At 41.8% G+C, this 19,595-nt stretch overlaps 1 protein-coding gene across 1 annotated transcript in view; it reads right to left on the reverse strand.

Annotated features, from left to right (window-relative positions):
• Nucleotides 1-374: 374 nt before the first annotated feature.
• The window catches only part of fbn2 (fibrillin 2), a 69,868-nt gene continuing 50,647 nt past the window's right edge, over nt 375-19,595 (reverse strand). Inside the window, exons 40-65 of the mRNA XM_066711363.1 lie at nt 19,223-19,348; nt 17,335-17,487; nt 17,035-17,106; nt 16,326-16,451; nt 14,805-14,930; nt 13,924-14,049; nt 13,225-13,341; nt 12,869-12,997; nt 12,603-12,722; nt 11,902-12,027; nt 11,535-11,687; nt 11,148-11,213; nt 10,888-11,013; nt 10,630-10,749; nt 9,763-9,885; nt 9,152-9,283; nt 8,639-8,764; nt 7,682-7,888; nt 6,834-6,959; nt 6,596-6,718; nt 5,835-5,951; nt 5,399-5,527; nt 4,312-4,431; nt 3,721-3,952; nt 3,151-3,322; nt 375-2,966 (exon numbers count right to left, since the gene is read on the reverse strand). Of these exons, the coding sequence (XP_066567460.1) occupies nt 2,592-2,966; nt 3,151-3,322; nt 3,721-3,952; nt 4,312-4,431; nt 5,399-5,527; nt 5,835-5,951; nt 6,596-6,718; nt 6,834-6,959; nt 7,682-7,888; nt 8,639-8,764; nt 9,152-9,283; nt 9,763-9,885; nt 10,630-10,749; nt 10,888-11,013; nt 11,148-11,213; nt 11,535-11,687; nt 11,902-12,027; nt 12,603-12,722; nt 12,869-12,997; nt 13,225-13,341; nt 13,924-14,049; nt 14,805-14,930; nt 16,326-16,451; nt 17,035-17,106; nt 17,335-17,487; nt 19,223-19,348 (3,668 nt within the window). The 3' untranslated portion in view covers nt 375-2,591. The remainder of the gene's footprint in view (nt 2,967-3,150; nt 3,323-3,720; nt 3,953-4,311; nt 4,432-5,398; nt 5,528-5,834; nt 5,952-6,595; nt 6,719-6,833; nt 6,960-7,681; nt 7,889-8,638; nt 8,765-9,151; nt 9,284-9,762; nt 9,886-10,629; nt 10,750-10,887; nt 11,014-11,147; nt 11,214-11,534; nt 11,688-11,901; nt 12,028-12,602; nt 12,723-12,868; nt 12,998-13,224; nt 13,342-13,923; nt 14,050-14,804; nt 14,931-16,325; nt 16,452-17,034; nt 17,107-17,334; nt 17,488-19,222; nt 19,349-19,595) is intronic.

A 19,595-nucleotide genomic window follows, 5' to 3' on the forward strand; every position in this document is an offset into this window, starting at 1 on the left:
AATGAGCTTTCAAAGCCAACGCATTGCAGAGATATTAATAAAAGATGGTCTACTTCAATGATCGATAATCTATAATGGGAAGATCTTCTACTATCAGGAGGGTATACGTCACTTTCAGAGCCATTCTATGTGTCACAGACTCATGTTTTAATCGCTTAAGACAATCTATGGACAAACCTCTGTTTGACTGAACAAAAGAAACATGGTAAACCTTGTACCTACTTTGACTGAAAGCTATAACTGCAAATATTTCAGACTGTCAATATTTTCACAATAATGACGAACCCCTATAATAAGGAAATGGAACAGTTATGGAATGTAAGTTTACAAATGTATTTTATTGCACATAAAATAGGATTAATCCACAGATACAATCTGTTTAACCCAAAATAAGCTTTATTGTAGTGATGATACTGATACACAAATCTACAAAGTCCTTATAAATTGTTATAACAGGATGTTAAAAATAGGTTTTGTAAAAAATCATTGTATCTGTTAAAAAAACAAAGCTTTTTTTTGGTATTGCTGTACAGGACACTGGTAACAAAATCTTTGTACAAACACTGTCAGTATGTATGGAGGGTATTTCAGAAAGATTGTCTGTCTCACAGTACCAAGGCTTAAAAGCACCAGTAAAATACCCTTTAGTGAGGGTAGTAAAGACTTACACAACATACAAACTTTCCTGTAAAATATTCTAATAACTAAGAGGCATTCATTGTACACACATACCTTTTGTATAGAATAATAGTAAAATGAAAAATATGGTATATAAACTACAGTAATACTTATGTACCAGGAATGTAATGAATCTTTCCTCAAAAATCCAAGAACTACCCATCGCAATTTTAATGTGAATATAACATTAACCCTTTGAATCTGAGCAGTACCATTCGTTCTTGACGAGCACCCCATGGAAATGTTTCAGAGAGAAAACACATCGGACAGTTATGTGTTCTTTGAGCTGCCCACACTGGAGTTACATGTTAAAAGCACCTAGCTAAGAATGAGGTGTTGTGGTTGTTAATTACAGTACTGATAGACCTGTGTTGATTTGACAATACTAACAGTCAAGGTATTTTGCTATAATGAACATTTTTAGCATATGATAAATATGATCAATTTTGGTATGTTCCTGCAAAAGGCTTCACAGAAACATGATTTGAACCACTTCAATGTGTAAGAATGCAATTGTAGCCATTTTAGCTATTTATTACTTTGGTGGGTAAATCACAATTCTCTCAAAAGGATTACAAAAGCTTAATTGAAAACATAGAAGGGAAACAAATATATACAGGCTTAAAAAAACCTGAGGATAGTTTTTCTGTTTTTCACATGAATAAATATAAAAAAATGATTATTTTAAAAACATCGCCATTGTAAAATGACACTTTAATGAAATTTACAATGTTTCACCAATCTGACAGTATTATCACTTCAGCAGACAATATAAAACCCTTGTTTGGGATTTTTGTAAAGTCTGCAAGAAAAGCCATTTTCTGTTATGTATACCTGTAAAAGGACACGTTGAATGTTGAATTGATTGTCTATCGTGGCCTTTGATTTGACTTTAACAATCTGGTTTACAAACTTTATGAAAGTTTGTCACAATATTCACAGAAAGAATATGGCTTGGTTGTCAGGCTTAGTATTATATCAAATATGTGGAGTCTGATAATGCACTACTGATCATTTAAAAATAATTATCTGAATAAGCCTCTGAAAATTCAGGCATGAAGTGGTTTTTAGCTTAATGTTGGTATTTACAGGCTGCCAACATTTCACAACCGATGTGAGTGATGAGACTAGTGATAATTACAAGAGGCGGGGAGGGGGGATTCTGCTTTGATCAGAAGGTTGTGTGGGGGGGGGTTATAGCTGTGGCATTACCTCAAGCACTGATACAAATTGCATGTGATCCAATACGTGCAAGCGTGAGAATCAATCCAAATACGGTCAGTGGGAGAGAGTTGGCAGCTCTGGTAGCATATATTTTATATATATATATATTTGTATATATTCCTTTTTTATTTCATAAAATGAAAACAGGTGTAGCAATATATAGAGACGAACCTTAATTGTTAATTGTCCAAGACCTGAAAGCTGCAAACAGGATACATTTACAGTTCCATATACCAGACATTGTCTGACCATATATATAATGTAAATAAATACACATCTATAAACACAAAATAATAAAAACATATATAGCAAAACACCTCAAATGTTAGACTGTTACACTGAGAAATGGCTCATGTTTTTGTCCCAACACAGTACTAGGATACTGTTAAATGTGAAGATGAACATCATTAGATCATATTGCTTACTCTAAATTCAATCCATTAACAAACAGTTATCTTGGGTATCAGTACAATGTCGGCTGGGTGACGTGATGAACACGTCCTGGTCATGGAGTTTGGTCACGCAGTCCTCGATAGGGAATGGGAGAGGTCTCCGTCTGTTTAAAGTCAATGATTTAAAACGTTTCTTTTCTCCTGATACAGTCTGTTCATGACGATAAATAAAGACCAATCTGAACGAGTCACAGATCGACTCTCTGGATGGAAACATTGCCGTGATCCACCCGGGTCTCACTGCAGCTTGATCTGCAGCCTCATCCTCAGGCTCTCGCCCAGCTCTCCCGACAGGTAGTCCGTGTCTTTAGAGTCCTCCAGTTTCTGCAGCTCCTGCTGTCTGTACAGAGGGACACTGCTGATCTCTAAGTCGTAGGTCCCAGGTAGGGCCTTCCTCTTGGCCGTGTGCAGGTAACTGAGGCCCTCCCGCTGGTGGATGCGGAACAGCCCGTCCTCGTTGCCGGAGGAAATGACATAGCGCACGTGATTGGTGAGAGGCTGGATGGCCGGGATGAGCTCCAGGATGTGCTCTTTGGGGTTCAGCTCCGAGATGTTGAGACTCAGAACCACAGGGCTGTCGATGTCCAGGCTGGCCAAGCTCACTGGCTGCTCCTACAATGTGAAACAGGCAGTGTGACTGACTGCTCTTCTCAAGCATGTCCCAGTTACAGTGATGACACCATGATGACCTCGTCAATCAAACCTCAGATCTGATACTTATTATAGATAGGGAGGGGATGGTTCAAGACAGGGCATGGACTCTCCAAGGGCAGTCAGAAGCAATTCTCACACTCACCTCTGCGGGCTCAGTCTCATTGGTGTGTCTCCTCCTCCTGCTGTTCTTCTTAGAGATCCCATTGATCTTGCAATCATAGCAGGCCTCTGGAGAGAGCGCGTTCTCCCCGTCCTCCTCTCCACCGACGGGTATGTACTGGCCTTTACCAAAGCCCATGCCGGACACACAGTGACTAACACAGAAATAAAGCGTCAGAGAGGAGAATCCACCAGCAGCAGCACCAAGACATAACCTGTAACCTTAGAACATAAATCTTGGTATCATCTAATATATAACAGGACCACATGAATATACAGAGGTCACATGAAAATGATTGCTGGCAGTAAACCTCAAAGTTTATCTAGTGACGCTTGTTATAAATGTGTAATTGTCCAAAGCTAAAACTGTAAAGTGATGCAGCAATCCTTACAAAGAAACAGAACGGACAGTCTCTTAAAAGTGATCCTTGATGTCTAGTCTCGTATGAGCAACTCCTGCTATCCAACACTATTAGAGGCATCGATATCCTTGTGCATTCCTAAGATATGCACTTATATACACTCTTCTAGCAGTCTGACAGTGTTGCCTTACCCTTGGCCCGCTCTGTAGTACCCAGTGGGGCAGCCACACAGATAGCCCCCCTCAGTATTGGAGCAGCCGTAGTTGCAGGGGTTCTTGAAGGACGAGCACTCGTTCACGTCCTCACAGCCGCTGGAGAACTGGTCGAAGGAATAGCCCGAGGGACAGGCGCACTTGAAGCTCCCCAGGGTGTTGTAGCAGGAGGCAGCACCGCAGCTGTTCGGGTCGGCACATTCGTTCTCATCTGTCGGGCGAAAGTCACACACGTTGAAACAGAGAAGAACCGCCACCGTCCGTCGATACGATCTGTGTTCATTAAAGACGGCTCCAGTCAGGTGGCACCAATGCGGTGCTGGGAGTGAGTGAGTTTAGTTTCTCACCGAAATCAATTTGTGACAGTAGTGTAACAGAAATAAACCACTGCAGAATAACAGTATTGAATTGTGATCGTCAAAGGATTTATCTCTCAGGCACTTTTCTCCCAGGAAATCGAGTCACCCTCTGAAAGTCAAAGTATATCAGGATTATAAGGGGAGGGGACCAACGTATACCCCAGTGTCGACACAGAAGCAGGAGCAGTGGCAGAACCACAGCGACACTCACCCACACACTGGTTCCACTGGTAGTGCTGGATATAGCCCTGAGGGCAGCTGCACCTGTACCCGCCCAGCATGTTCTGGCAGCCGTGCTGGCACCTGTGGTTGCTCTCACACTCGTCCACATCTGTGCCATGGAGAAAAGAAAAATGAAGGCACATCAAACAGCAGGTCTGTTAATCGGCAGTCAGCTGTTCATTCGCGTCTCTCTGAGTCTGACCCGGAGCCAGCTGTTCCACCTTGTCGTCCTGCCGCTGCGAGGCGAGCGTGAGACGCACAGAGAATCGACCCGTCTGGGTTTCCCTCGCGCCATGAAATGAGCTGGATTCTCTTTTCTTTGCAGCTGTTTCTAATTAATATCACATTTCAGGAAAGAAAGAACTATAATATCCCTAAATGCCCTTGAGTGCACTTGCTTCAAACCAAAGCTTTTTTGTGTTTTGTCTCTGTGAAAGTTTTCTTTTATATTCTTTATGAAAGTATTGCACTGGAATAAAAAAAAAAATTAGATATAGATCATAAGAAACGTGAAAGGGAAGAACCCCAGAATTCATGGATCGCTTGCAAAGTTTAAAGTCTAGGTCAGTGGTTCCCAAACCAGTCCTGGAGACCCCCCTGCCCTGCTGGTTTTCGTTTCAACTGAGCTCTTAATTACATAGTTTAATCCTTAATTGAATTAACAATGCAATATAAGGCTTAATTATGTAATCGAGAGCTCGGTTGGTCTAGGTTATCATCATTTCAATTTTCAAATAATGTCAGGAAACTCCTAATGCGCTTATTTTAACCCAGCAAAAAGACCATTCATAAAATCAGAATTTTGTTTGTCCAAAAGCCTGAAGAATCATTATCAATATTAAAATCTTACAAACATTTTGTAGAAGGAAATAATTAAAATTAAAATCTGCTATAAAAATAAAATTTTAAGAATGTTATTAACTTCAATGCAAAAGGAAACCTTGTATTTAGAAATACAATACATGGGGTGAACATTTGGATGGAAATACAAACTTCATCTAAAATACAAGCAACAAGAGCTGCACTACACAGTGTAACAGTCTGGTTTAAGGAATAGTGTGTCAGTCTTGCTGTACCGTCACAGCTGAGTCCGGTTGAGTCCAGATTGAACCCGCGCTGACATTCGCAGACAAAGCTCCCGGGCGAGTTCTGGCAGATCCCCTTGGCTCCGCACAGCGACGGCTGCGACGCACACTCATTGTTATCTGATTGGAAACAAAAATGTTATTTTCCGCTGGACAGCTTCTAATAAGACACTAACATCAGCAACACTGTGAATCATAAGTTTGCCAAAAAGGGCAAAATTGCCAAAAATATAATATTTTCATTTATACTTTGACCTTCAGCTTTTTGAAAGCTCAAGATATTACACACTAATTCATAAAACTGTTGGCTGCTGTTAAGTCATTTTTATTGAATCCCCACGCCAAACAATTGCATTTTAACATACGATGATAGGATTGAACGCCTGTGTGCACACAAGCTGTATAAATCTTCAAGCCAGGAACTCACCGATACAAGCGGTGTGGTGTTGTGTGAATCCAGGCGGACACTTGCATGTGAAGCCTCCGATGGTGTTGACACACAGAAACTGGCAGTTGTGCTGCTTGGTCTGACACTCATCAAGATCTGAAAACCAGCAGAGCAGCAATTCAACATTCAGTTCCTTTAAAAACAATCCAGAAGAACTAAAACCGTATTTATATTTCCTCTGGTGTTTCGCTTTATATATTGATCCTTTGTCTACACTCTTCAGCTACAAGATATCTGTCTTACTGATGTTCTTTGTTGCCTTTGGTCTGTTGCCTCATTTCCCTTCTCTTGACTAAAATCTTAGATCAGAACTGTATCCTTCCTATGAACTCCTTTCCCTCTATAAAGTCTGCTACATACATAGATTTTGATGTAACTCTATACTGTTTTGTCGGTCCCTTTATGAAGTGAACTCATCCAGATTCACTGGATTAATGAAAAAGAAAAAAATTCTCTTTATTCCTTTGCTTTTCGATTTCACTTCACTGTAAATTTGAGTTACATTTTTATATTTAGGAGAAGTTAATAATCAACTTACTTCATTTTCATTGGATCAAAGAAATGTAACAATCTTAGGAAACTTAAGGAACTGAATGTATTTACAATACTGAAATATTTGTGAGTGTGTATTGATCTCTGTAGCATGGGACAAAAATAATAATAAAACAAACGTCGCCAAAACAATTTTAAGCTTTGGATTTTAAATACATTTAGGAGTTTAACTGCCACATTTAATCTACCTTTACAAGTCCTTCCGTCTTCTTGGAGGATGTACCCACGAGGACAGGAGCACAGGTAACTCCCTTCGCTGTTTTTACAGATGAAGTTACATGGTTTGGGAGACTGGGCACACTCATCCATATCTGACAAGCATCAAAAGGATTCATTTTGTTAAAAAATGTACAGACAAAATCAAAAGAGGCTAGCTCAGAAGAAGACAAGATATTCTGTGGACAACCAGGAAGAATTATCTCTTACCCACACATGCTGTCCCTGTGATGTCTGCAGTAAAGCCCAGTTTGCAGTGGCACCTGAATGACCCCATGGTATTGATGCATTGTCCATTTTTGCATAGGTTGGGCATGACTCTGCACTCATCTATATCTGTTGATTTAAGACCGTACCAAACAATACAATACATTGTAATACAATACATTGCAAAAATCGAAAAGTGAAGTATGTGAAGGAATAGCAATTCACACAATCTTTAAACTTTTTATACGATATACACTATCTGTAGCTTCAAAGGCTGAGTGGCTTTCAGACTGGGGGACAGATCAAATTACAGCAGCACAGGAAGTTCACATTTTGCTGCTTTAAAACAATTTGCTCCAGCTAGTAAAATTCAGGGAAGACAGAATAAAAAATAAGTACGTAAAGGAGACATAACTGCTACATAACCTCTGAAGGGGCCATTTGGGAAGCGAATGAAAAGAAATGGAAAGGAGAAATGCTTCCTCTAATTGAATTTAAAATAAGAGTGTGATGGCTTAGAAACAGCTAAGATGGATAATCCAAATTGGCTTCCAATGATGCACATCCAGGACTGCCAAGGAGCCAAACGACAGTCACAAAGGAAAATAAATTCAGTGTGTGCTTGCTTGCAACAGGCAGCGTTCCCGTTAGACGTTCACAAGAAAATAAGATTCATTAATGTGGGAGAGACTGTGTAGTCCATCTTGCTTGTCTTGTTTGCATTAATTCATTTATGCAAGACTTTCATTGAGCTGCATATCGGTGCATTTTGGATCAGAATGTTTTTTTTTTCAATGGGTATGAAATGGTAGTGTGAATCCTGCCAACAGTGCCCTAAACCGTCTTCTCACCTGAGCCATCTGTGGTGTAACCGGGGCCATGGGGACAGAGCTTCTTGTACTGTGTGGTTCCAGGCAAGGGGCATAGTTCACACTGGTTGCCCCAGCCTCGCCCGCCATCACAGCAACACTCCGACTTGGTGGAAGGGTTACGACTGCTAGAAGACATCTGGCACATAGTCTGCAGGACCTCAGTGAAGCAGAAACCCTCCCGATAGTCTGTGGAAGTAAAACAGAAACACACATTACCCAAAACTGACTCAGATTAGTTTAGGTTGAAATTAACCATCCCTTTCTTGCCAGAACAAATTGGTATAATTGAAAACTACACCAATCAGCCATAACATTATGACCACTGACAGGTGAAGTGAATAACACTGATAATCTGTTATCATGGCACCTGTCAGTGGGTGGGTCAGAGCATCTCCAAAACTGCAGCTCTTGTGGGGTGTTCCCGGTCTGCAGTGGTCAGGACCTATCAAAAGTGGTCCAAGGAAGGAAAAGTGGTGAACCGGCGACAGGGTCATGGGCAGCCAAGGCTCACTGATGCACGTGGGGAGCAAAGGCTGGCCGTGTGGTCCTATCCCGAACAGACAAGCTACTGTAGCTCAAATTGCTGAAAAAGCGAATGCTGGTTCTGATAGAAAGGTGTCAGAACACACAGTGCATCGCAGTTTGTTGTGTATGGGGCTGCGTAGCCACAGACCAGTCAGGGTGCCCATGCTGACCCCTGTCCACTGCCATACCTGTCTTATTACATTCAACTCAGTTGTGCGGAAATTGTAACAAGATACTAAGCTTGTAGGAAGTAAAGGAAATGTCATCATTGTCGAGCAATTTCCCAGTAAGCGAGAATGTCATTCCCGTCTTTAAGGGTCTGGGAGTGAGAGAACGCTGCTGCGTTTAAATGTAATTGCTAGGGAAGCAGTGTGGTTTGTCGCTTTCAGTATGAAACCATCGTCTACCTACCGATGCACTGTGTGCGGGTTGGACTGGACTGGAATCCCTCGTTGCATTCACACATGTAGCTGCCAATGATGTTCACACAGCGTCCGTTCTCACACAGCCCGGGTTTGGTGCGGCACTCATTTTCATCTAAGAAAGAAAAAAAGGATGACATAAAAAAAAAGGCGGAGTCCTGCGGAGGTTTGAGCTCTAATTGTACACTTTCACTAAAGGATAAACAAATGTTCCGCCATAATTTATTACCACTCCCCATCCCAAAATCTACTTGAAAATCTGGCTCAGACCTTCCCCAACTCCTTAAATCTGTCAAATGAAAAACAGCTGCGAAGAAATGAAGGGAATGAATTGCAGGGATACCGTCACACCCCCTGTGGAACAAGATCTTGGGACATGTGACATAAACTCATTCCTCACAGACTGTAATGCCACAGCACTTAGTTAAAGTTGCACTGCTATCAAAGTCCTCTTCAAAAGATAGGCTCCTGGTTTGGCAAAAAATGGGAATGGACCACTCACCCTGGCAGCCTTCTCCATCAGGTCTGCGTGTCATCCCCACCGGACAGATACACATGAAGGTCCCAATCAGGTTCTTGCAGCTCATGCCCCGGGATTCGCAGTCATGGAGCCCTTCCGAACACTCATCAAGATCTGTGACACGATACACAGTGCATTTGGAAGAGGCCATATGTGTCAGAACAAGATGTCCAACAATTAATGACAACTGAAAGTCATGAATATAGGAACTGTAATGGGACGGGGGCTTAAAGTAGCCTCTATATCACCGCCATTTTCCTGTCACTTAGTATGCAACACTTGCATGTGATTGGTTTCCCAAAAGAAGAAGGAAGAGCATCAGTAACTAGCAGGAAAAGTACAGCTGGGGCGCCTGGAGACCATAACAGCTCAATGTTTGATTTTGCAATGCTATTTCAGGACAATGAGTGTTTTTTCTATAAGGAGAGTAGTCCATGCAGATATAGATATACAGAACAGCCCGGACAGAAGTTTTCTTTTTTAATTTGTATTTTCCATGTCGTATTCATAATAACTGTGCCCAGAAACGCTTTCTTCAATGTGACAATTATGAAGTCTTTGCTTAGAGGTCCTAGTCCCATACTGTATCTTACCTTTACACATCTTTTTATCCCCTCTGAGAGTGTAACCAGCTGGGCAGGTGCACTCATAGCTGCCATATGTGTTGATGCATCTGAACGCACATAGCAGAGGGTTCTGGGCACATTCATTTATATCTGTAGGCAAAGAAAAAGAAACGTCACCTTGTAGGAAGTGCTACGTTTCCACACTCCTCTCATTGAAGTAAACAGAGTCAATGACCTGTTGTCTGGAATTGGACCCAAGCAAAGTGAACCATGGTTATTATGATAGTGTATGACAAAGTGTTATTCCCACCTGTCGTCTGCAGATCATTAATTGGAAACTGATCAAGAGCTGGCTAGACAGGTCAAGGATTTACTGAACACATCAAGGAAGGACTGATTAGAGTATTTAAGTATCTCAACAACAACAAACCCCAAGCATGGTATTTCTCAAACCAAGGCTTGAATGCAGAAAAACACCTAAAACACATGCACCGATCACAAAATCAGTTCAGCAGCGATGTGCTGAGATGACTTGTTAAAACTGGTGCATAAAGGCCACTCTGAGAACATTATTTGGTACGACAGTCCTGCTTTGTGCAAATGAACCCAAAATTCGGTTTATTAACTCTACCACTGAGCCGCCCATCTCTGGTCCTTGGAGATGCAGTCTTACCTGAGCCTTATAACATGCTTTCATGCGCTTTGCTTGCTGAACCTGTTTGTGTCAGTTCTGAAGGTACTGGTGATGAATAAAAACCCTTAAAATCCCCAGTGGAAGCTGCTCTCCAGGAGTGATGCACCCACTGCAGTAACAGAATAATCAACAAGACTAGGTGTATCTTCACAAAGGATGACTTTTCCAATTACATGCATTGCAAAGAGATAGCCACTCACCCTCACACGTCATCATGGGGCCGGGTTCAAACCCTTCCTCACAGTTACACTCAAAGCCCCCGATCACATTGGTGCACGTCCCGTTTCCGCAGGGATTGCCGACGGAACATTCGTCCATGTCTGCAAAGAAGGAGAAGATTTCAGAAAACGTTGCTGTTACAGAATCATTTACTTTTAATAGTTTTTTGGACAAGTGAGCTGCTTCCCCTATGAGAACTTGTCAGACTTCCATGAGATTGAATCTCGCCAGACACTTACCCACACAGTGAACTCCAGTGTAGTTCAGAGTGTATCCCATTGGACACTCGCAACGGAAAGACCCATCCGTGTTAATGCAGTGGCCATTGTAGCAGATCCCTGGGTTCTCTACACACTCGTTGAGATCTAAAGAAAAACGTCTGTTAGTATGTTGCATAATATTGCTTTTTCAACGTGTATGGGTTCAAATGCATACTAAAGCTGTGAGACATAAATTAAAATTAAATAAACAATTAACTAAAAAAGTAAATTCGACATACCTACACGTGTGTCTCCAATTCCTGGGATGATACCGTGACCATAAGGACAGAGCTTCTGGAATGCAACTGCAACGGAACAGAAACAACATTATTCTTTACTGACACAAATAATGATCATGAAATAAAATCAAGTAATTCTGTCAACTCAGTACTTTAGTTAAGATGTAGGAGAATTGTGTCTGAGTATTTCCCTCTGCCTTTTTGTGAGGTGATCTCTAGAGATGAATTCTCAGAGATGGAGCCGTTTCAAATTAATGCAATTGATGCACCTTGACAGCTACTACGTTTGAATGTTGGCCGGCTGAAAGATGAGGCGGTTTCTCTCAGTTTTTCTTTCCAGTGCATAAATGTTTGAATAGGGAGTAAATACATGAAAGCTAGCCATACCTTCATGCTCCTTTGGGCAGAGCTCACAAGGGTCCCCCCAGCCTTCTTTTGGCATCTTACTGCAGCAACATTTGGCATTGGTTGTGTTGAAAGCCTGCGGGGCTGAGCACTTTCCATCTTCAAACTTCGTGAAGCAGAAGCTCTCTCTCGTGTCTATGAAAAGCAACAACAGTGTGGATATGTGAATATAAGTTCATTCGTTAAATTTTAAAAAAGGGTTTTGGAGCACAGATGTTGCTGCTCACACAGTTCTTCTGTTTAACTACTTGCAGAGGCGTTGTGAATGGTTTTGCAATCAAAATAAGGAAAACTTAATGTCATATTATATAGTACAACTTTTCAATGCTTTTCAAGGGTAACGGCATACCAAAACACCGGCGTCCATTTTCAGACAGGACGAATCCAGGACGGCAGACACACTCAAAACTCCCTGGATTGTTGAAGCAGGAACCAAACAAGCAGATATTGGGGTCTTCTTCACACTCATTGATATCTATTGTAAATCAGAGGAAGAAGCTCAGTTAACAGATGAACAGATACCACACATTTTCATCATATTGAACTGTAGTTAAAACTAAGCAAAAAACAGAAGACAAAACAAAAGAAAACCTAATGTTATTTCAATGCTGAGTGAATTTAAGCAATGTCACCTGTTTAGAATCAGTCTGCGACTTGGCAGACATTAACATGAATCAGTAACAGGGAAAGTGGCTCTACTCTTCATCACTGCCAAGAGGAGCGAGGGGAATCAGTAGGGGTTATTGCAGATGTAAACACTGCTGCTCGAGTCCACAGCGATGGACTCGAAGCATAGCCTTTTTTGGAATAAAGGTACATATTTCGACCCCCCAATTTATTTTCCTTACAGCGCTGCACACCAACGCAAAGCGGCATACCAAATTCACAGACACTCAGTTCATACTCGGGACACAAGATAGGAGGCTGATCTGACTTTTCACTTTGCAGGGGAGGTCTGGGCTCGGTTTAAACAAATGTCAAGTTAATCCAACATGAACTGACAGCACCGAGGCCTGCTGTGGAAGTGAGCACAGGGCGCGCTGGTCTTACCAATGCAGTTCTCGTTGTGCACGATGTAGCCCGACGGACAGATGCAGCGGAACGTGCCGTCGAGGTTCTGACACGTTCCAGGGGAGCAGGTCCCGGGGAAAGACAAACACTCATTGATATCTGCATTCGAACACAAATACATGGTGAGAGGAGTCATTGGTATCAGGCCTGTCAGCAATTCATAAAATAGTGTCCTTTCAAATCACTTCTCAATTCATGGATGCTGCACAGAGCAGGTCTAATTAATGTCAAACAAGCATTCTCACCAACACAGTTCTTTCCGTCGGCTGTCAGTTCATAGCCATCTTCACAAAGGCATTGGAAAGAGCCAACGCTGTTGATGCACTGGCCATTTCGACAGAGCTGTCCATAGGAGGTTCGGCACTCATCGACATCTAGGAGGAAACAGAAGTAGAGAAATGAGAACTGTTTCAATAACTGTATCTGGTGGTTTAATTGAAATATTAAACTCAAACACATGTGTAAACACTGTTATAATCCTGTATCTAAATCAATGAGTTTGCCTGTGGGAGCATTCTTTCCATTGCATTACATGGCAGTCTTGTCAAACCAATATGAATTTTGCCACACAAAAGTATTATCGCTTCTCCTGGGCACTCACCGATGCAGTCGTTGTTGTGTGTGATTTCAAACCCTGGGTAGCACAGGCAGTTGTAGGAGCCCACGGTGTTCTTACAAGTCCCATTCCCACACGGCTGCCGTTCACACTCATCCACATCTGACAACAAAGCAGAAACACACAATGTTGATTCAATTCAGCTGGCTTAAGCACCGACACCGGGCGCACAGCAGAGGGCGCTCCCACACTGTGCAGACTTCCTGTACTGCACATTTGCTTGGGTTTAACTTGAGTCGAGTGCCCCGTTTTAACTTGAGACATTTTGCTCAAAGGCAACTGAAGATTCGCTTGTTCAAGTTGCATGCTGGGAGAAGGTTTTCCTCCGAGATAAATGCAAATGATGATTTTGCTTTATGAACGTCAAATGACGCGTAACCAGGGTCGGATGGACTCCAATGGGCTTATTTGTAAACATTTGTTTGTTCTTCTGTAAAATAACCGCGCTGGGAGACAGGTACATTATATACCCAACTGTCTTACCGCCCATGTCTTTTACACTAGACTAGTGATAGTCTTTGGTAATATAACAACCTAAGAATATTAAACAAGCACTGTTTCTACTCTATAATAGTCGACAGATGACATGCTCTTATTATCAACCTTGTTCATGGCCTTCTTCTCTACTCTGCTTCTTCTTATCGACATCAGAGTACACGTCATTGAAAAGACAAAACAACTCACCCATGCACATCTTCCGGTCGGGGGTGGCTTTGAAGCCATTGTGGCAGATGCACTGGTACCCTCCTTGCAGGTCCACACATTCCCCATGGCTGCAGACATTGGGTATTTCTAGACACTCATTACGATCTTAAAGGGGGTGAGAGTAGAAAAAAAAAGGTCAGGGTCTCTGGGTGTATACTGTTATGCGACATGCACATTTATAAAGACTATTTTAAGAACAGATATGCTGCCAAATAATATACTTGGCATTTCTAACTGGAAAGGTTTCTAAATTTTACATTTGCCTCAGTTTTTCCTCCCAGAGCCCACAGTGTTCGACCATAAGGCCGTAGACACTCATTGGCTGAATTGTAAAACTGGCAGGAAGGTGAGTTTAAGATCGCCCTGCAGCTGCCAAAGCAGGGCTGCACATCAGCACACAGATGGGATGATCTTTCATTCAACGAAAAGAAAATCCTGGGGTCGCAATTTCTCCCCTGAATAATTTGCCTCTAGAATTGTATTAATTTAGTTTTTGTGTTTTTTAAAGAACTTAAACTAGAAATATTCTGAATACAAACTTCAAAAACGTGCTTTCGATTAGTGTCGTATAACTTTCTCATGTAGAGTAGTTAATCGTTTTTTATGTCCATTACTGAAGCCAATGGTAATTCGCCATACGATCCTAAACGGGATATGGGTTTCATGTGCGTAACTAACGTAAAAACTCCAAGAGAACACATGCACGTATTATATTTTATTATCCGTTTAATACATCTTTGCTGATGGTTATGTATAGTGTTGTTTTTTAGCAGTGTGTCCAGTGTCCGCACATTTTTTCACCACCAAAGATGTCCGCAGTCTTTTTTCATACAGTGCCCCTGAATACAAATCTCCCTTACCAATGCAGGCCCCATTGGGAGAGAGTTTGAAACCATATGAACATTCGCATCGGTAGCTGCCTGGGCTGTTGATGCAGTCTGCATTACGTTGGCAAAGATTTTCTCCATTACTGCATTCATCAATATCTGAAAAAGAAATCAACATGTATAATGTATTACAGTTTGCTTTTTGTAACCATTGCAAGCTGCTGTGGTCAGAAATGATAAATCAGGGCCAATACGACTTATATTTATATGATATATATATATGGATACAGCTCACACACGCCATATATGGGTCTACATACATATATTCTGTCACTGAATGATTACATTACTATACAAAATTACTGTAACTCAAGATAACAATATATCAAGGTGACTAAAACAATAAAAGTAATCTTTAAGAAAGTCTTGGTCCCTAAGTGCAGCCAGAAATGCCAGGTTTCAATTGTGCAAAAAGAAACAGACTCACACTAGACAAAGATCCCTTTGTTCTTGAGAGTATAAACACATTGCTTTTCCAATATACTTTTAATCTCCGACATGATTGCGCTCTGCTTTTTCTATTTTAACAATTATGTTACTGGTCAAATTTTCCCTTCAGCAGCTGCTGCCAAAGCCTTCTCCACAAAAGCCCCGCACTGGGCTGCTTCGTGCTAGCCCACAGCGAAAGTGAAACCATGATACACAATTAGACAGGGTTTATATTCACAAGGTCTTCTCATCAGGGCAAATTCAGGAACTCCAATGTGAGCACTGGGCTGACATGAAAGGAAATTATCCAACTTTTAAAGTGCACAGGTTACCACAGACAGACAACTACGAGACCAGAGAGAGGGATTCGATTGCTATGATAGAAATGCACTATAATAGAAACTGACATGAGATGAAGAGCCACAGACAAGCTGTGCGTATCACACAAATAACAGACCGACAGTGTGCTAATATTTTGAAAAGATAAAAAAACACAAAAAACCTTATTGAAGAATGGAAAAGCTAAGCAAGCTGTGTAGACTGAAACATAACACCCACCCTGTCTCATGTCTAATGGGCTTCCTGAACCCCTGCAAAGTGACCAAAAAGCACTGTTTGAAGTTCTTGTCCTTCCCTTAAAAATGGGTAGTTCGTCCCAAGCACTTCAAATTCAGAACCGTTCTTGGCCGGATAAGACAAAGATCCAGACACCAGCTACAGTGATCATCCTTTGTGCTTGAAAGTACTTTTTCATGGCCGGAAAAGACAGATCCCCTTTTGTATGCTCTGTGAGAGAGCTGCCATGGGCTGACTACAATGTTTCCCAGTCCAGACTCAACCCTACCTGAACAGATATCATTTAAAGTAAGACAAACACACCATGTATGACATTAAGAGTACTATTGTCATAAAACTAATTAAAACCTACCCTTAATGTAGATGTTGTTTATATCACTTGTACTAATAAGTATGGAATATAGGCAAGTATAAATGGGCCATATTCTGACCGTGTAAGAGAACCACTGAGATGACAATGCAGAAAACAGCTGTATTTATGCTACATACCTTCACAGACTAACAGTAGGTCATTGTAGCTGAATCCAGTGGGACACTCGCAACGGAAGCTCCCGATCTGGTTGATGCAAACCCCGTTGGCACAAATCCCAGGAATCTCACGGCACTCATCAATATCTGCACGAATACGAAGATGGACACAGCTTTAACCTCCTACAGTTTTTTTTTTCCAGGCAGCATTATGAGAGGCTCTCTTGAGAATTGTAAAGGTTATTTTATTGATTCTTGCCTACATTAATCAAATTGTTTTCTTGTACATATCCAATTTAGATTCTAATCAATTTTGATTCACATTTCTATGTGGTGGAAATCTCTCCATGCCTAGATCATCACAGAGTGCTTTTCAGGGTTAGGGAAAGGTATAAAAACAATGGAAATTGTTGTAAGTAGCACAGAGATTGAGGACTGCAGCAAACAGACACTGGACAGATTCAAGCGAAGTGAAATGAGATTGAACCACTGGAAGAAAATAATGATCTTGGGGTCCAAGGCCTAATGGTTGCCTCCTCTCCAGGCAGTACGTGTAAAAGTCTGATGAGGCTTCCTGATGGTATATTCAACTCAGATGACATGCAAAGCAATGCCGGAAATGAGTTGAGACAGACCACTCTGAGGTATATTACGGAAGAAAATTGGAGGATATAAATTTACTGTGGGCACAGAATAACAGATTACAAAGGAAAGATATCTTGAAACTCACCCACGGCTTTTCCAGTTTCAATGTCAAAAGTGAATCCAATGATGACATTCCCACATAGTGTGCGGTAACCAGCTGTTTAGGCAAAAGTCACAAGCAGAATCAGCTGCAGAACATTCCTTGACACTCCCGCATATTATTGTCTTTAACTACATCAACAGCGGATGTGTTACAACAAAAATTCTTCATCTCATTGCCACACGCAGCTGTACAGATGCAGTCCCTGGCGTCACCCAGAGCTAGCTGTGCTGCAGACCAGCGTTGCAAAAATACACGTATGTCTACAAATAGGTCTATACTCACGTGTTCCAGGAGTTGGGCAGGCCTCACAGGGTTTGTTCCAGGCTTTCCCCACGTTGTAGGCACAGCAGCAGAGTCTCTTGGTGAGGTTGAAAACCAGCTCGTTCTCACAAGCAGTACCGTTATAGTTTCTGTAGCACAGACTCTTCCTCATGTCTGGGAAAATCAATGAGATGCTGATATCGGTCTCTGAGAGTTATAGCAGGAGCTGTTTCAGAAGTACACTTTGTTGGTACACTCTCATATAGTGGGGGAAAAAAGTACTTGATCCCCTGCTGATTTTGTATGTTTGCCCACTGACAAAGAAATGATCAGTCTATAATTTTAATGGTAGGTGAATTTTAACAGTGAGAGACACAATAACATCAAAAAAATCAAGAAAAACGCATTTAAAAAAAGTTATACATTGATTTGCATGTTAATGAGGGAAATAAGTATTTGACCCCTTCGACTTAGTACTTGGTGGCAAAACCCTTGTTGACAATCACAGAGGTCAGACGTTTCTTGTAGTTGGCCACCAGGTTTGCACACATCTCAGGAGGGATTTTGTCCCACTCCTCTTTGCAGATCCTCTCCAAGTCATTAAGGTTTTGAGGCTGACGTTTGGCAACTCGAACCTTCAGCTCCCTCCACAGATTTTCTATGGGATTAAGGTCTGGAGGCTGGCTAGGCCACTCCAGGACCTTAATGTGCTTCTTCTTGAGCCACTCCTTTGTTGCCTTGGCTGTGTGTTTTGGGTCATTGTCATGCTGGAATACCATCCACGACCCATTTTCAATGCCCTGGCTGAGGGAAGGAGGTTCTCACCCAAGATTTGACGGTACATGGCCCCTTCCATCGTCCCTTTGATGCGGTGCAGTTGTCCTGTCCCCTTAGCAGAAAAACACCCACAAAGCATAATGTTTCCACCTCCATGTTTGACGGTGGGGATGGCGTTCTTGGGGTCATTCCTCCTCCTCCAAACACGGCGAGTTGAGTTAATGCCAAAGAGCTTGATTTTGGTCTCATCTGACCACAACACTTTCACCCAGTTCTCCTCTGAATCATTCAGATGTTCATTGGCAAACTTCAGACGGGCCTGTACATGTGCTTTCTTGAGCAGGGGGACCTTGCGGGCGCTGCAGGATTTCAGTGCTTCACGGCATAGTGTGTAACCAATTGTTTTCTTGGTGACTATGGTCCCAGCTGCCTTGAGATCATTAACAAGATCCTCCCGTGTAGTTCTGGGCTGATTCCTCACCGTTCTCATGATCATTGAAACTCCACGAGGTGAGATCTTGCATGGAGCCCCAGACCGAGGGAGACTGACAGTTATTTTGTGTTTCTTCCATTTGCGAATAATCGCACCAACTGTTGTCACCTTCTCACCAAGCTGCTTGGCGATGGTCTTGTAGCCCATTCCAGCCTTGTGTAGGTCTACAATCTTGTCCCTGACATCCTTGGACAGCTCTTTGGTCTTGGCCATGGTGGAGAGTTTGGAATCTGATTGTTTGATTCCTTCTGTCGACAGGTGTCTCTTATACAGGTAACGAGCTGAGATTAGGAGCACTCCCTTTAAGAGAGTGCCCCTAATCTCAGCTCGTTACCTGTATAAAAGACACCTGGGAGCCAGAAATCTTGCTGATTGATAGGGGATCAAATACTTATTTCCCTCATTAACATGCAAATCAATGTATAACTTTTTTGAAATGCGTTTTTCTGGATTTTTTTGTTGTTATTCTGTCTCTCACTGTTAAAATACACCTACCATTAAAATTATAGACTGATCATTTCTTTGTCAGTGGGCAAACGGACAAAATCAGCAGGGGATCAAATACTTTTTTCCCTCACTGTAGGTGTCACCGTTGTTTCTCCTACATAAAACTTCAAGGCCCTGTTCACCGTGACTTACCCATGCAGTTGTTTCCGCCGTTCGTCTGCATGTACTCTTGAGGGCACACACATGTGTAATTGCCCAGCGTGTTGTAACACGTGCCAGGTCCACAGATACCCGGAACGGTGACACACTCATCAATATCTACAACAGAGACACAAACAGACACAATTACACACCAAACTAATGTTTTAAATGATTTTTTGGGGTGGTTGTTATTATATTTCATACTACAGAGAAACAAACATCTCAGCAATTAAGAAGCAAAATAAAAATGGAAACAATCTAAGTAACTGGATAAGTGCACTTATTCATTTTAAGTTTGTATAAAAAAATATAAATGAATGAATGAACAAATAAATAAATTAATAAGAGGTACTATTTTAAATGT

The sequence above is a fragment of the Amia ocellicauda genome, chromosome 8, assembly GCF_036373705.1.
Source record: "Amia ocellicauda isolate fAmiCal2 chromosome 8, fAmiCal2.hap1, whole genome shotgun sequence".
NCBI lineage: Eukaryota > Metazoa > Chordata > Actinopteri > Amiiformes > Amiidae > Amia > Amia ocellicauda.